At 38.2% G+C, this 15745-nt stretch overlaps 1 protein-coding gene across 7 annotated transcripts in view; it reads right to left on the bottom strand.

Annotated features, from left to right (window-relative positions):
• Nucleotides 1–1188: 1188 nt before the first annotated feature.
• ABCC4 (ATP binding cassette subfamily C member 4 (PEL blood group)) overlaps nucleotides 1189–15745 on the bottom strand; it is a 152552-nt gene continuing 137995 nt past the window's right edge. For all 7 annotated transcript variants that reach the window (XM_075045962.1, XM_075045964.1, XM_075045967.1 and 4 more), the window contains 2 exons: nucleotides 10882–11016; nucleotides 1189–6042 (listed from right to left, as the gene is read on the bottom strand). In XM_075045962.1, the coding sequence (XP_074902063.1) occupies nucleotides 5935–6042; nucleotides 10882–11016 (243 nt within the window). In that variant the 3' untranslated portion in view covers nucleotides 1189–5934. The remainder of the gene's footprint in view (nucleotides 6043–10881; nucleotides 11017–15745) is intronic.

The raw sequence follows: 15745 nt of genomic DNA, 5'->3' as shown, positions 1-15745 counted from the left end.
GGCTAAGATCCACAGGGAATATTGTATCTCGAAACGGAGGAGGCTATCAATTCCAGGCAATGTGGGGAGTTAAGCGGTGCCAAGGTGCAGACAGTGGAAACCTGATTTCAGAGGTCAGAGTATGGCCCTAATTTTTTATACATTAGTATTGCTCCAAATCCATGAACCAGCTTTATACACCAAGTTTATGAAGTTCATGCTTGTTTTGTGGGCAAATTCATAGAACACATCTTTGGCTTTGCTATTTATCAGCAGCTCTCTTTCAGGTGAGCAAACAAATCTACCTCACCCGTTTCTAAGACAGAACTGTTCTATCAACACAGAAGCATGCGAATTTGGCGAGTGCACGCTCCAGGCGGATACTGCACGTACCACAAGTGACTTGTGCTGTGACAACCTAAGCCAAATTCACTTACAGGCAATTAAGATAGCTACATAGTGGTTGTGAGGTAGACTTCTGGTAGAAACATGAGAAATTTTTAACACATATTCCAGCATCATGTTATAAAAAGACAGATGACAACTCATGGTACACCAAGTCCTGGAACTTGCTGCACTGGGGGATTATTGACAAATGCACAATTCTTCTTGTACTAAAAACTTGCATCAAAATAGTAGATTTAAGTGCTTGAGACCAGTTGGTAGACATAGGGAGAAACTTTCAGCAGTTTTCAGAAATGAGCAGTTTTAGAGTCTCTTGTTAAACTAAGCAACAAACTCATCAGAGAGAAGTACAGGACTGAGAGATGACACCAGATTTTGGAGTTGTGCTGCTAACCCACTTCGCTTCTGTGTCCGTTCACCTTCCACCTTTCGGCTGCCCAGTCCCTTGAGCTTGCTAGCTGCTTGAGGCAGAGACCGTACCCGATCTGCACTTGTGCAACTGCAGTGGTTCTTCAGTCACAATTTTTGAAAATCTATTTGGATTACGTTTTAGCCCTTGTCAACTGAAGCAAAAAGCTTGATAACGTGATCTGAGAGATCTCAGGCCACAGACGACTGGTAAAACTAAGCCGGAATGTATTATTCTGTGTTATACATACCTCCAAATGGAGGATTTTCAGCTCTTGGAGTTGGCGATACCACCAAGAGGTGTTTGGAGATTTCAGGCACAATCTGACTTAGCTCAGCCCGGCATTTCTGCCTTCAACCACACGTTCGCAATGACGACAGACTTCATGCTTCTGAGAAACACCTTTTATTGTACGACAGGAGCTGTCACATGAACGTCAACAAAAGAAATCATTCTGTAGCAATACCAGAATAAAATCATTACACAAATGCAAAAACCAAAACAAAACCAGAGTTAAAATGATGAAAAAGCAGTGCGCTGTTACAATGTAAAACATACAGAAAGCCACATTCTTCTGCTAGTGTCAGATGCTCATTGCCATCACAGGGAATAAGTGATTTCAACTCTTTCTGCGCCCCCCCCCCCCCCGGCCAAGAGGCAAACTTTAAAGTGATATATTTCAAATGGTCACATTAACACAAAAAGCAGCATTTTCAGGAAAGTTTCTGTAACATTTGGATCTTTTGTCCCCTTCTGATTCTTTTTGTAATCTTATTTTAAACATGTATTGGGAAGGTTAAAAGAAACTGTCAACATCAGTTAAGCAACCAGCATTACTGATGTTGGTCAGAAGAAGGTTCTCCCTTTTCCAAAGGGCAGTATGGATGGTATCGCAGAAGACTACGCCTATCTGACAAATGAGCTCTGTTTCAGTTCACTAAAGACAATTTTGCTCTTAAAATAAGCAAAACACGAGATAACCTATCCTTGAGAACTGTGTTGGTTTTGACTCTCCCAGTGGTCTTTTGAGGAGGGGTGGAGCAAAGATATACCAAAATGAATGTCTTGAGAACAATTCTTGAGATCAGAAGTAGAGGCTGTTCCTAGTCTTTTACACCAAACAAACAGTTCTGTAACTGATGCTTTTCAGTATTGCTGTATAAAATTATATTTCTTAGAAATAGAACTCTGGAATACTTTAAGGCACCTCATGGTGAAGAAATATTTTGAAGGCTTGAATAACTCAGAAGACCAAGTTCTTTTTCCAAGAACCCCAGGAAGGAATGTAGCTTATAGTAACCAGCTTTGCTATTTCCAAATGAAGCATGAAAATTTTTAAAGTGGAAGTTTAGAACTATTTGAACTTTTCCTTAAAAGGAAACATAAAACACCTTGCTGGCAAGATAATTTGTCCATTTAACAGACTGAGACTTTCACCAAAGGAAGCCCTTTCTCATCCCTGATCTGAGTTTTGCCATTCAGGTACATTGCACTTTTTTACTCAACTGAAATTAAATGGGTCAGTCAATCTTAACCAACAGTCATCTAAACAAAACAGCTATCAACAACAAAACCAACAAAAGAATCTAAAAACCAATTTCCTGATTAAAATATTTTTGTTACTTTAAACTAAAAAGATGATATAATGCCAATGACAGACACGAATGTCTCACTATCAGTTGTTCCACTCAGCAATTTATGGGTTTCAAGTGTGATGTTGTAAAAGATTTGTTTTCTCTTATATTGATATTTGATACCTACAGCTAGTAATGTCCTGCCAAAACACGTGAAGAAGCAGAATCAGCATTTTCAGAGATACCTAACATTTTTGTGCGCATTCAAAAACCTACAGGATCAAATTAATTCTAGCTTATAGACTGATAGCTAGATCTGTCAGGGTCTCATACCAGTGAGTCTGCAGCAGCCAGCGTTTTGGAGCTTTGCTCTGAAATATAACTTACCATAGATTCATTTCAGAGCTGAAATGAACTAAAACTGTAATTATACCCTTGGTTTACGCATGCATATCTCCTTGGTTCTGATAAAAAAAAATATAAACTCAAGGTATATGGCCAGGAGAACGTACTGTTCTGCTAGAGTATTTAAAAGTCTCACTGTATTATACATCATACTTACTCTCCTGTAAGAACTAACTATTTAGAAATAAAAGAATTCGCCATTTTAAAACACAGTTAGACTCTGGATATGTCCACACTGCTTAATAAAATGTAAACAAATAAGCTCAAGTGCCACGCTTTCCCGTGGCGACAATCTAGGAGAAACGACGCATCGCCAGGGTCTCACCCTGGGGAGAAACGGACCAACACAGATACTGTGGATCAAGCGATTTCTCCATTTAATTGCTGCGTAGCACTTGGTTATATACCATAGCCATGCACAAGCCATCTACTGATTGGTTAACATGTGCTGTCCACGCGCCTAAAGCAATAGTTCGATTGGATAAGGTCTTCTGATCACGCGAACGATTCCTCCTGTCTTTGTCTTGCCAGGTGTCCTGCTTTCGGTCACGTAGGCCCATCTTGCTTAGCTTTTTGTGCCTGTTTCATCAAACTTTGTAGCAACAGTTAGCCTTCGCCGCGTCCTTGAGGCCTGCTGCTTGCAGGTGCCTCTGGCTCAGATTGAACAGCCCCATTGTGTCTCTCGTTTGCTATATATCTATTTTGCTAATTATCCCACACTCAAGCACCATACTCCATTAAGCATCTACACTGCCTTACTGGTCAGCTCACCCTAACTCTGTTTTGGACCACTGCAGCCAGGTCTCTCCATGACAAAGCTTGAGCAGAGTTTGGACATGGTTCACACTGTGGGTCCCTTCCAAAAAGGCAGTTACAGAGAAGACCATGCAAGGTTGAACTTTCTTCATGATACACAGTCCCCCAGCACTATCCCATGTGATTTTACACACTCAAACACTTCTTTACGTCTTCACATACTTCTGCAATGCAAACACCACTCTACTGAGTTGCAGAATAGCCCTATCCTTATTTCAGACCATGTGAATTGCAAAGGAAACCATAAGAAAACACACTAGACGGTAATTGTGTGCTAGGTCCATAAGTGGACTGCGTGAGCCCGGAGAAGACCAAGGGCCAAACGATACAGAACAGTGGATGTGGCTGGTGTGCTCTAAGAAGGATTAGCCATAAGCACTGCTTACGTGAGCCAACCTGTGCCACTTGGCTTTGGGGACAGGTAGCTGTCCCTGACCGCCTGCTATTTAGCACCAGCTGTAGCACCAGCCTCATGCTGTGCATCACCGCGTGAAGTTCAGTTCCACTGATCTCAATGGGATTTGTTATAGCGTAAGGTGCTACACGTCGCAGAAGGAAGTGTCAGAACTTGCCAAAAGAAAGCTAGGGACAAGCGCTATTTCATTTTGTAACTGCCTGCTAAGGACAGAAGAAGATGTTACCAGCGAAACCAGACGCCTGGTGTTTGTTTTTCCCCACCACTCACCAGGGGAACGAGGATTCTGCCTCTCACCACTGGGCTGACTCCTGAGCAGGACAACGTTCTCCTAGATGAGCCCTTGTCCTAGGCACAGGCTTTGGCCTCGATCTACTTCTCGCCAGGGAGAGAGTGATTTTGTATTTGAATCGGTTATTTGCTGGTAGAACTGTTTGAAACAAGAAACATTTGTGTTTGCCGTACTTTTAGACCACTGGGTGAATGTTGGGTAAATAACATTTCTCTTACAAAGGTAAGAGCAAGCATCTTCAGTATTTTTCAAAAGGCACAGTATGTTCCATGTTCTGAAGAGATCCGTTGCCTTTTAGTCTCTTCTGTGCCCTTTAAACAGTAAGATGAATAGATTTATTTTCTACTAGTCCTCAAAGAGTAGGTATCTCACTAAACATGAAAAAACCTGAAGCAGCGCAGCACTTGGTTGATTTTTTTTTTTTTTTTTTTAAACATAGGAATAGTGCCTTTGTGTTAAAGTACTTTGCTGAATCAGGACATAACTTACAAATACCAAATCTCTCTCTCACACTGCATTCCTCTCACTGTCAGCAACAGCCATTCAAAACTACAGGTTGTACGCTCCTACCTGTTCTGGTAGGATGGCAACTTCAAACAGCTCGAGTTCAACAGAACCCCTGATGCAAAACTTTAAATATACTAAAGTTACATATTTTTAACATAAATTTAATGAATTTGTTGTGTACCCTGCAGTTACAGCTTTGGCTTGAAGGCACAAATATTAAGGCACAATAAATGCAAATAATGTATACATTTCAATGTGTTGTGTTGAAGATAACTTTGTACTACACGGCATTTAGGTATAATGACATGTCATTCAAACGTTTCCTCAAGTTATTTTAATACCTTTTTTCTTTGATAACCTGGATAAAAAGAGGAATGTATGTTAAATTATTTAAATATTTCTTCAGTGCAAATGTGGTAATTTTCATCTAAAGTATAGAAGATCAAGATTGATTTTTCAGCATTCAGATTTTAGCAAAATAAAACTAATATTTACATTCATCTTGAACAGCATTACTTGAATTATTTATCAAAAAAATAAGTATATAGTACTTTTTGCTATCAAAAAGAAAAAGTATTTTTGGCTTGATCAATTCTTTTTTCTAGCAACCTGCATAGCTACTTATGACAGGGAGAAAGACAGTCGCACCAGACAACTAAGTTGTACAGTACTGAATCTGCTGTTTAGACACAGCTGTCGTGCTAAAGTGACACTGAAAAAAATTTGGGTTTGCTTGGTCTCAAAATATTTCCAAAAGAGAAAAAAGGACACATTCCAATTTTTTTTATTAAGCTCCAAATATGCACCCTAGACCTGTTAGGTGTCCTAGACGTGTTAGGTGTCCTGCACCTGTTTAAATAAAAGAGATCTCTACCACATAACTTTCAAATAAAAGCTGAGTCTGCCTAATATCCTTAGCCGTACAAACAATTAGGTGGAAAGGAAAACATATTGCACTGAAATTAAAAAGAGGGACAGTAAAAATTTTTTTCTCAGTATTAAATAGGAAGGATGTCCAGTGCAAAGAATCGCCCCCTCCCTTTCCTCTCCTGTTGACACTTGCAAACATTGTCACTGAGTTTAGATGATCTCAGGTTTACATTCAATGGAAAACAGTTAAGGTTATTAGGAATCACAGTGCAGTTTCGGTTATGCATAATCCTGAGGAAGGATCCAAGGAGGAGTCTGTGGCAAGTTGACCATTCTGAACAACTTCTGGGTAATTCTTACTGAAGTACACCTAGGAAAAATATCAGATTCTATGAGTAATTATGCATCAAACACCTTTTAGTTTCAAATAAAATTCCTGGAGACAAATAAAGTAGAGATAAATACATGTCCTTAAGGAATCCCAACAGGAACTTCAGGTTAGTGGCATTCAGTAACTGTGTGTCACTGAAAAATTAGTAAAATTACTATATGATCCTACATTATAACAAAGCGTGAGAATAATCCCACACAACCTGTAGATCCACTCAAATTCTGGTAATTCAGATAAATAGATATGTTTTATCACTTTACATTAAACTGGTAAGTAAAATCATTTTAGTAGCTCAAAACATGGAGATAAATTAAAAACAGGATGACAAAGAAGCTGTGAAATCTTGCGTCTGCACAAGGGTTTCTCATTTTCACACATAAAATGAACACAATGGATTTGGATGTTAATATCAGGTTGTAATCCCTATATTTTACAAACTATGATTGACAACCATTGAAACTTCGAGGTATATGTATGAAATATCCCAGCGTTTAATTTGTGCTGCAGAGCAGTTATAGGGCCTATAGAAATGTGATCTCTGGATAGTGAACCACAATAATGAAAGAAGAAGCAAAAGCTTTAACAATGACTCAACCAAGCAACTTCTCTAAAATGTAAGATGATACCAAATAATAGGACAGTTCTTTGCCAAGCCTTTGAGTTCTTGAATTCTACCAATTTCTAGCTCAACTAGAAGAGATACAGGTTTCCTGATAAATGTATAATCAGAATATAAAGGAAATGAAATGCTGTCAAGTTTCACTGTTCCACAATCATCAGTTTTTAGTAGCTGTATCATATCTCTGTTCCTTGACAGATGCGCATAACAAAATGAAATAATGTCAAGACTTGTGTGCTCTTATCTAAAAATGTGTTTGGGTGAAAAAGGACTTCAAATGCAATTTTTTCAAAGAAGAATGTGAAAAGTTTTTTTGAGTCTTTAAAAACAGAAAATACACTATCTTTCTGAAGCTGACACGTGTCATGAGTTAGGTCTCATAGTCAGACCGCTTTGACTACGGCTTATGAAACATTTCTCCAATTTATATTTGAGAGTGTTGTCAACAAAGTTCAGTTTGTTTGATAATAATGTCCTTTTCATATATATGAATACATGTATAAGACATGCAGGATAAAAAAGAAATAGTCATTCTATAAAAATATTCTTGTAAGTACCACTGTCGTCTTTTGTGCACACATGCTAACGCAGGATATATGCATCTTTACAAGTTTCAAAGAATATTAAGGTCTGATTTGAATCAACAAAAGAATTGGAAGTTCTCTTAAGAGGCATTCCTCAGTAACCAGCCACGATCGGATGCAACAGAGGAAAGTCAATCAGGCGCCTGCCTGCACACACGCTGCAGAGACGGCAGCCCCAGTTGTGCATTCCCATCCCGTCCCCGGTTTAAAACATAAAACTTTGGCATACTTTTAATGCAGCTTTTGAATGTGATTTTTTTTTTTTTTAATGGAAAGTTAATAGAAAACCTTGGCACATTACTAGAGACGTAATGAAATGGCAGCTGCTTTTCAACTGTCTCATTGTAATTCTTCCCCTGAGCCCAATCCCTCAAAATATTAAATGCCCAAGTCTTTATACAAGTTTCTTCCACTGCCAACAGAGCTGCAACCTTTCTAAAAGTAATCACTGAGGTGAGATAACACCTAGTATTTTAATATTTACACATCTGTCATAGCTTTAAAATAAAATAACCCTTATTTTTCCCTCAAAGTACTCAAAACCTGATTGACAGAAAACCAGCCCTGTCCTGACGCCACCAAAGCTTGTGGAAAAGCCTCTCTCAATGCTGCCAAGAGCACGGAGTACACACCAACCTTTGTTTATCTGAATAATTGAGCACTTTTTTTTTTTCTTTTTTAACTGTTTGATGACTATTTCTCACCTTCCCATAGGATTTTCTCCTAATAGCTTCTTGTAAAGTGAGCAAAGATAAAAACACAGTCTTGCAATGCCAAGCACAACTCTACTGCAGTCAAGCTCACAGGCTAGTTAATATATACTCAGCGGTCTCCAATTTGAGCTGTGCCTGCATTGTTTTCTTTGACGTGCACAAAAAATGGGGATACTGAGTGACCAAGAGAGACATGCAAATAGTAAGCTTGGATCAATTCAGAAGCCTGAGCTAAGGTTCCAGCAATAGCTCAATCTTGCAACGCTTAGCTAAGATGTCTATGAGATTTTTTTGAAAATTAGATTTCTTCAAAGATATCCAAGTTAGTCTTCCAATTTAAGATGCGTAGTCCCCCTGCATCTGCACTTAAAGGATATATGCAGAATCTATACTGTTCCACAAAATGTATTTAAAGTCTCACCTTACTGAAAGAAGCTCTTGGTACAGGTTTGTTCTGCGCAAGATTCAGGTCCAAAATGCAATAAATCAAATAATCATTGCCAAAGCATGGCCACATTCCAAACCATTTTACATAGCAACCCACTGTAACGCCTTTTGAAAAGTATGTATATATGTCATATTACCATTTCTTTTTATGTGCAGCATGCTGTTTTTCAACAACAGAAAAAAAGCTGGTTTTCATAAAACCAGCTTTTAGTAACCACAGTAGGAATGTATGAGACCAACAGCAATACATGTAACAGACTTACTAGTGTAAAAAGAAAAGCCATTGGAAGTGGCTTTTCTGACTAAGCAACTTCTCTGAAAGTGTGCATGAAGCACAAGGGACAGCAGTAACAAAAACCTTGAATTAACGTCCAAGTCCTCCAAACAGAAAGAACTGTAACTGTGCTTCTGGGTAGCTGCTGACTGGAGATATAGTCTCTCGATTCCCATATTTTTGGGCTGAGTGTGGATAAGCACCATGCTTTGCATTCTTGGCAGATGCTAAAGCTTGTATCTGCCTTCTAGCCTGGGAGTTAGCAAACTTTTTCATCAAACCACATTTCAGCAGAGACTGGTTCCTGGATCTCTTCCCTTCCTGTACAAAATCACATAACATTGATGTGGTAACTGCAGATGACTATACGGGCAAGTAACATCAGGCAATTATTTTTATATATTTTGAATTATCTTTGAATGCAATTGTGCAATTGGGGAGGGCTGCAGGGAGGGAAGGAGAGACAGCATGACATGGCTAAATCTCTACAGATGACAGCTGGACAGCTTCACCTCTTGCCATTCCAAGGATCAAGCCTTAGGAAGCTGGCCTTCACTTTACAGACAAACACTGGTCGTCTGAATTTGAAGCTATCCTTTTAAACGTAATTTATATAACCTCCAGATTGTCATACACATACCATAAAAAAACATGGCTAACCCATTCCTTTCTAGTAATAAAATACAAGAAGCTACATTGCAGCAACGGAGGAGGACAGCAGGACTCATTACATAGTCTAGTTAAGGACAAAGCTGTTTCCTCAGTTCTGCAATTAGTGCCACACATGAATTTATAGTGTACACTCTTAGCTACAAAGCTTCACTTGAAAAACTCTTTATTAAAAAAAGTTTCAGCAGCTCTAAAAAATTTCTAACGATATGAACAGACACAGGAATCTCTAATCTTCAAAAAGTCCAGTAAAATAGCCTCCAGACATGAGCATGCAGCCTCCATGACAGCACAATTTTTCATTTTTTTCCAACTTGCTGGAAATGCATCTATTTTTACTAGGAAATAGCCAGGCACCTGCCATTTTGCTTCCCGTCTTTATGTCTCTTGTTTCCCCAGAGATCAGTTTGGAGTTTGTGTTCCTCTAGCTCTGCTCCATACATCCAGCAACTTGAGGAGAGGAAAACATAAAGGCTAGAGATAAGACCTTTGCTTCTTGTTTTGAAAAGGCTCTCTTAGGTCCCTACATGCCTAATTTCTGTGCCTTACTTGCATGCTGGAAGTAATGTTACATGACTATGAAGCAAGCTGCTGCCAAACTGAGCGCTGCCAGTCTCAACTGAAGCAGTGCTTAAACTTCATTAGCACTGAGAGAAATAAAACCTTGCTCTGGACATCCTGTGTGGTCAATTATCAAGAAAAAAGAAATCAAGCCAAAAGCTAGTCAAAAAGAATTCCTCAATCACGGGTCATTTTTTTATCATCTTATCTCTGCTTCAGCTTTCCATCTGAGAAGTGGAGATGATATAGCCTCACCTTACAGACATATTATGAAAATTAATCCATTGATGTTTCTTAAACACTTTGATTGCCAGAGGAATGCTCACAAGTACATTAATAATTCTGTGCTCAGAGTAGGATTTGAATAGTAAGCAGTAAATCAGGCACAGAGCCTTGTAGGGAACAAGGAGGCAACAAAACATTCAACAGCTGTTTCTTAATTGAGCCCTGCTCATCCTATGTGCAGAACAGAGCAAGGGTAGAAGAATGAAGTAAGAGAAAGCACAAAAATAAGAATGCAATCACACCCCCAGAGACCATAATATAATGCACAGGTACTGAACCTCAAACTAAAAGTTGGTGGGCCCTTTTAAAAATATAGAATAAATAGATAAATACTGGACTCTGCAGCCCTAACACGTTTTTACAGCAAGTTTTTCCAAGATCAATGCCCAGCACAGGTGAGTATGTCATATATTATTTACACTTAACATTTTGTGTACATACAGAAGGATGCGAGAAATCCAAACAGTCTTTCAACTCAGGGTATATAAATACACTTATCACTTGGAAGTCTGTGTATATCCCACTAAAAAAAGCACTGAAAATTATGGCTTTGCCTTGCAAAGCTGACAGATTCTTTAGTGGAAGCCTTAACATAACACTGAATATGCTAACTTGAGATAAACGAACTGCAGAGACAAACTTAATCATCCCTTCTTCTAAAATTACCCGTTTTGCTGTTTCAATCAGAGAAGCTGCTTCAGTCTTGCCCACTTGTTGCACCATTTTGTAAAACAAGCCATCTTGTTCTTGCAGCAAAATGTAAGGTTCACCATATTCTTTCAGTCTTCCTTCATCTAAAACCTGTTAAATCAGCAGAAACCAACGTATTAACATAACAAATTAAAAACCAAGTGTTAGAGACTACAAGCAAGGGGAGAACGTATGCACTTTAAGTGTTAAGATGAATTTTGTATCCTGAAAATGAAGTATTTCCTCTTCAAACTAGCATAGCAGTTTTTCAGTTTATAGACCTGTTGTACAATTTTAGGGTGCTCTACAGCCACTCTACCTATAGGAATCCAATGCAAAGTTACACAGAATATGGAAATACAATGTTTGTGAAGCCAACAAAGGAGATTATAAGATTCATTGTGTAAGAAAGAAACAAAGAGGCCTAAAATGTGCTCTGAAGTAAACAGCTGTGGGTAAAAACCACGCAATAACCACCAAGATGGTTAAGGGAGAATAAGTAGGTCTTTTGGATTAGAGGAGGTGAAGATGTAATTAAAGAAAATGAGGGTGTTGCTGAAAAGATAAACAATTTCTTGCATCAGTTTTTGCCAGCTATGTATTAGCAAGATACTTGCCCTGAACCTAATCTTTCCCCATAAAAAAAGATGATATGACACCATAGACATAGGTACCCAAAAGAGAGGAAGGGAGAAGGAAAAAACAACAGAGAAATTAAAAAGGCATTAAGTCAGTAAGCCACAGAGGATATATACAGTCAATAATATCAGAAAAATTTAAGAATAAGCTGATTGAACCTCTAAGAAAATATTCTCATACTAGTGACTCTATTTAAGGACTGCGTGGTAGCAAATATTGCAGTTACATTTTGAAAAGCCTTACGGGATACATTCAGGGAACTTTTCGACTAGCTTGAGATAAGACAGCAATTTAGTTAAAACAATCATTAAAACACAAGTAGAAGACACACAGATCACAGGTAGAATTTGTTCTCCATAGTTTCAGCAGAAGTAAATTGTACCTCACAAATCTGATACAATTCTTAATGCACAGAAGGAAACTAAAGGAGAAATAGTTTATACGGATTTCCAGAAAGGCATCTGTGTAACTAAACAGCTGAGCTACAAGGGACAAAAATTTTTCAAGAATCTGGCCAGAAAACAGAGATTAGAAAGAAACAGTGCATTTTTCTTTGCGGAAAGCTGAACAGGTAGGAACTGGTAGGAACCACATCATTCTGGCATATAAGGTAGGTATGTGTTGGTCATCAGGAAAAGGAGTTATCAGAAAAGTGACAAAGTTGAAAACGACACAAAAATGTGCAGGTAAGTCTAGACCAGAGGAGATTCAGATACACCTAACTAACCTAAGAGAATGAGAAACACAATAGCAGGGAAAAGTCAATATTGACAAATGCAATGCACTCAAATACTTAACTGCCTTATAAATTAATGGTATTGACTCAGGAAAGAGATTTGGGTATCAGTCTACAAGTTCAGTACTTTAGTCCATGTGTAGGAGCAGTGAAGTTAAAAAAAAAGGATTCCTGTGAGAAAACAAAGTAATTCAGAAAATATTTTTGTTCTTATATAAATAAAAAACTGAATACACATGGCATGCTATTGAAAAAGATATTGCCACAACAGAGGGACTTCAAGGACTCATAACCCAAGCCATAATTGTGGTGTACATACTTGTAAGAGAAGAAGAAAAAAAAAAAGAAAAAAAAATCTAAAAAAACTGAAGCTGTTGATTTCAGGAAAGAAATGACTAAAAGGTATTATGAGGACAACTTCCACAATAACAAAAACAGTTTGCAAACTTCTGTTGGAAAGAAGAAACTCCAATAACCTTGGAGACGAATTCAAAGTCCTGTGAAGCAACTTTCACACCTGCACTCTGCCTGCGCAACTCCTTAAAGCAAAACATCCTGATGGCCAAGAGCTCGGCAGATCTCCACGCAGCCCGGACCCCCGCTAATGACAAAACCCGCAGTGACGCAGGACAGCTGAGCTGATCCCTTTGCCTGCACTGGTGCAAAAATCACGCACCGCCGAGATCGCCCTCGACTTGTTTGACTCCAGGGACCCGGCACAGGGGGAAAGGCACCCACTCCCTCGCTTCCAGTTCAATTAAGTACATGGCGTTTGAATGGAAAATAACTCAGCCAACAGTAGCAGCATAATTACGTCTAATTTTATAAACTGTATGCACAGAAACTTATGAGAAGTTTTTTGCTATTTTCAAAAGCTCGTATCTTAGAGCACCCAGCGTATATGATGATTTTCCTTTGCAAGCAGTTTCCAATACTGTTTGGTATACAGCTGAGGAAAGTGCTCATGGGAAAATTTTAAAATATTAGTAATGCTGCATAGCACTATATATATATAAATGTATATATAGTAATTTAATATACAATAGATGCAGTATTTCACCTGCAAAGGTACACTGGTGCACACACTGATTTTTCAGTGTACTTAGTCCTATCCCATTTAATCTGAATATTTAAGGATTAATTACAAATACAATTTTAATCACAATCTTTTATATACTACAGTACGTCACAGTTAAGGACAACTTCCTTAAAAATGCAATAAATTAGTTTATCATACACAGTTTAAAATAATAATTTAATTGGGCTGCCACAGCATAGGACTTGAAGAAGTAAATTTTTTTCTGTGTAGCACTAGATTATGTAACCACTCCTTAGAAAAGAAAACAAAAAGCATATTCATTAAATCTGTCTCTCACAAGTAAAGAACTACAACAGAAAAGTAGAAGCTTTTTTAAAATTTATATTACTGCGGTATTTGAATTTTAACATTAATTTTGCAAATATCTGAAATAACCACAACAACAGACAATCTTTCTCCTCCAGAGAACCTGGGAGGGAAAAAGGAAAAATTTATTCTTCCTTGACAAGTTTTAAACAGCCAAGTCCAGAAGATGAACAGATAGAGCGAGCAATCTGTGTCTAGAAAAATTCCATTCACTTTTTAAACAAATCATTAATCTATTCATATCCTTTCTTGGGGAGTAAAAACAAACTTGTGTTATGAAAATAGACAGAACAAACACAGGGAAAACAAGCCGTGTTACTTCTTTTAAAAATCTGAAATGAAAGATACAGCATTAAACTGAACAGACAATATCATTCCTACAAGTCAGGAATACTCTATAAACCCTGTTCACCAAGGAAAAACACTGTTTCTACTAACTGCTGTCATCTATCAGACAATGGAGAAAATTTAAGCTGATTTACTTGGTAGTTATACATCTATATATTTATACATTTATTAAAAAGCGCTTAGACAAAGAGATAGGTACTCTTCTTTGAAGAAATAAGTGCTGATAAAATTTAAATAAATAAATAGGTACTTTGGCTAAGGCTTTGCATACTCTTACTCACTGACTCCAAGCCAAATTAAAATCATTAGGACTTCAAAAAGCCAGCTAATCATTCAGGAAAGGTGGAATCTGGTGTTTACCAGCCACATATTTTCTGATCAACTTGCATGCAATGCTTATCACTGCACAATATGACCGAATCAAACCCAGATGCGTTCCAAGGCAGTTGTACCAGTGGAACTTGATACAGAAAAGCCAGAGAAGCTTGTAGCTGGCGAAATCAGATCGGCAGGGTGGTTATGGAGGACACACGCAGCAGCACAGGACTCTGAATCAGACTGGGATTTCATTATAGACTTTAACGCAGATATTGAGAGAAGGGGATTTTGGACAAATCATTCAACTTTCCAGCTCCTCGGTCTGACTCTTTGTAAAATACACCAAATAAAGACTCATAATCATTCTGTGGGAATTAACTGCCTGTGAAATACTTAGCCCAGAGTAAAATAAAAACAAACACAAAAAAGCTATATAAACCCAAAGTAGTCATACATAAACCAGGGCCAGATTCTCCACTGTCTTGCACTGGCAGCTTCTTTTACCTCGCCTGCACTGTTCTTCCCTTTGTAGTCACATCCTTATGACTTCAACAGCATTTTCTCAAGTGGAAGGGTAACTCCAACAGTACAAAATTTACAAAACTAGCTGCTGGCAATCATGCAAAAGAAATCACACAAGAAAATTCTTAAGGTGAAACTGTTCTTTACTTACAGCTATCCAGATTATTCTTACTCAAGCAGCACTATTCAGACATCTTGAATTCAAACAGGGCTCACTCACACGCTATACTCTTCTTGAGTAAAATGCTTTCATGCCACCTAATTCCACTCCATCTACTGTTTCACCCTGGTTGAACAGTCTGGGGCAGTGACTGCTCATCCCAGTTCTGATTTTTTCAGAAGGATAAGCACCGTGTTGGGTAGAAGGCAACATAGTTTCGAACAGCACTTTGCTTGACATAGAGGCACAGATTAACATAGAAAGAGTAAGATTAATAACATAGCAGGGAAGGACAGAGAAACAGAAAAGAAGTATTTGAATTTGACTGACCTGCAAAGGCAAACATGAAAATGGAGTATTAGCCATTTAAATGTGTTGTTTATCTTAACTCTAGCTAGCACAGAAGGACTATTTGCCTATGCCACAAAAAAGTTGCTGAACTCAATTTGTATAATATCTAGCAACTACAAAACAGTTGTCCATTTTGCCTCGTCTGTACCCTACCAGGGTACCTACCTCTAATTTGCCTAGGTCTCCCCCCCAAAAAAAAAACCCAAACTTGGCAGTATTTCCATTCCATAGCCTCACAGTTTAATGTATTAACTGTGACAAAAAAACAGGGGAGGGAAGACAAAAAGGAAAACATAAAATGGTGAAAAAGAAATCAGAGATCCATTTCACAAAGAAAAGAGAGAAATGAGACAATGAATGT

This window comes from Buteo buteo, chromosome 14, assembly GCF_964188355.1.
Source record: "Buteo buteo chromosome 14, bButBut1.hap1.1, whole genome shotgun sequence".
In the NCBI taxonomy this organism is placed as follows: Eukaryota; Metazoa; Chordata; class Aves; order Accipitriformes; family Accipitridae; genus Buteo; species Buteo buteo.
Note: the sequence above shows the minus strand (reverse complement) of the source record. Positions and strands in the feature narration are given on the sequence as shown.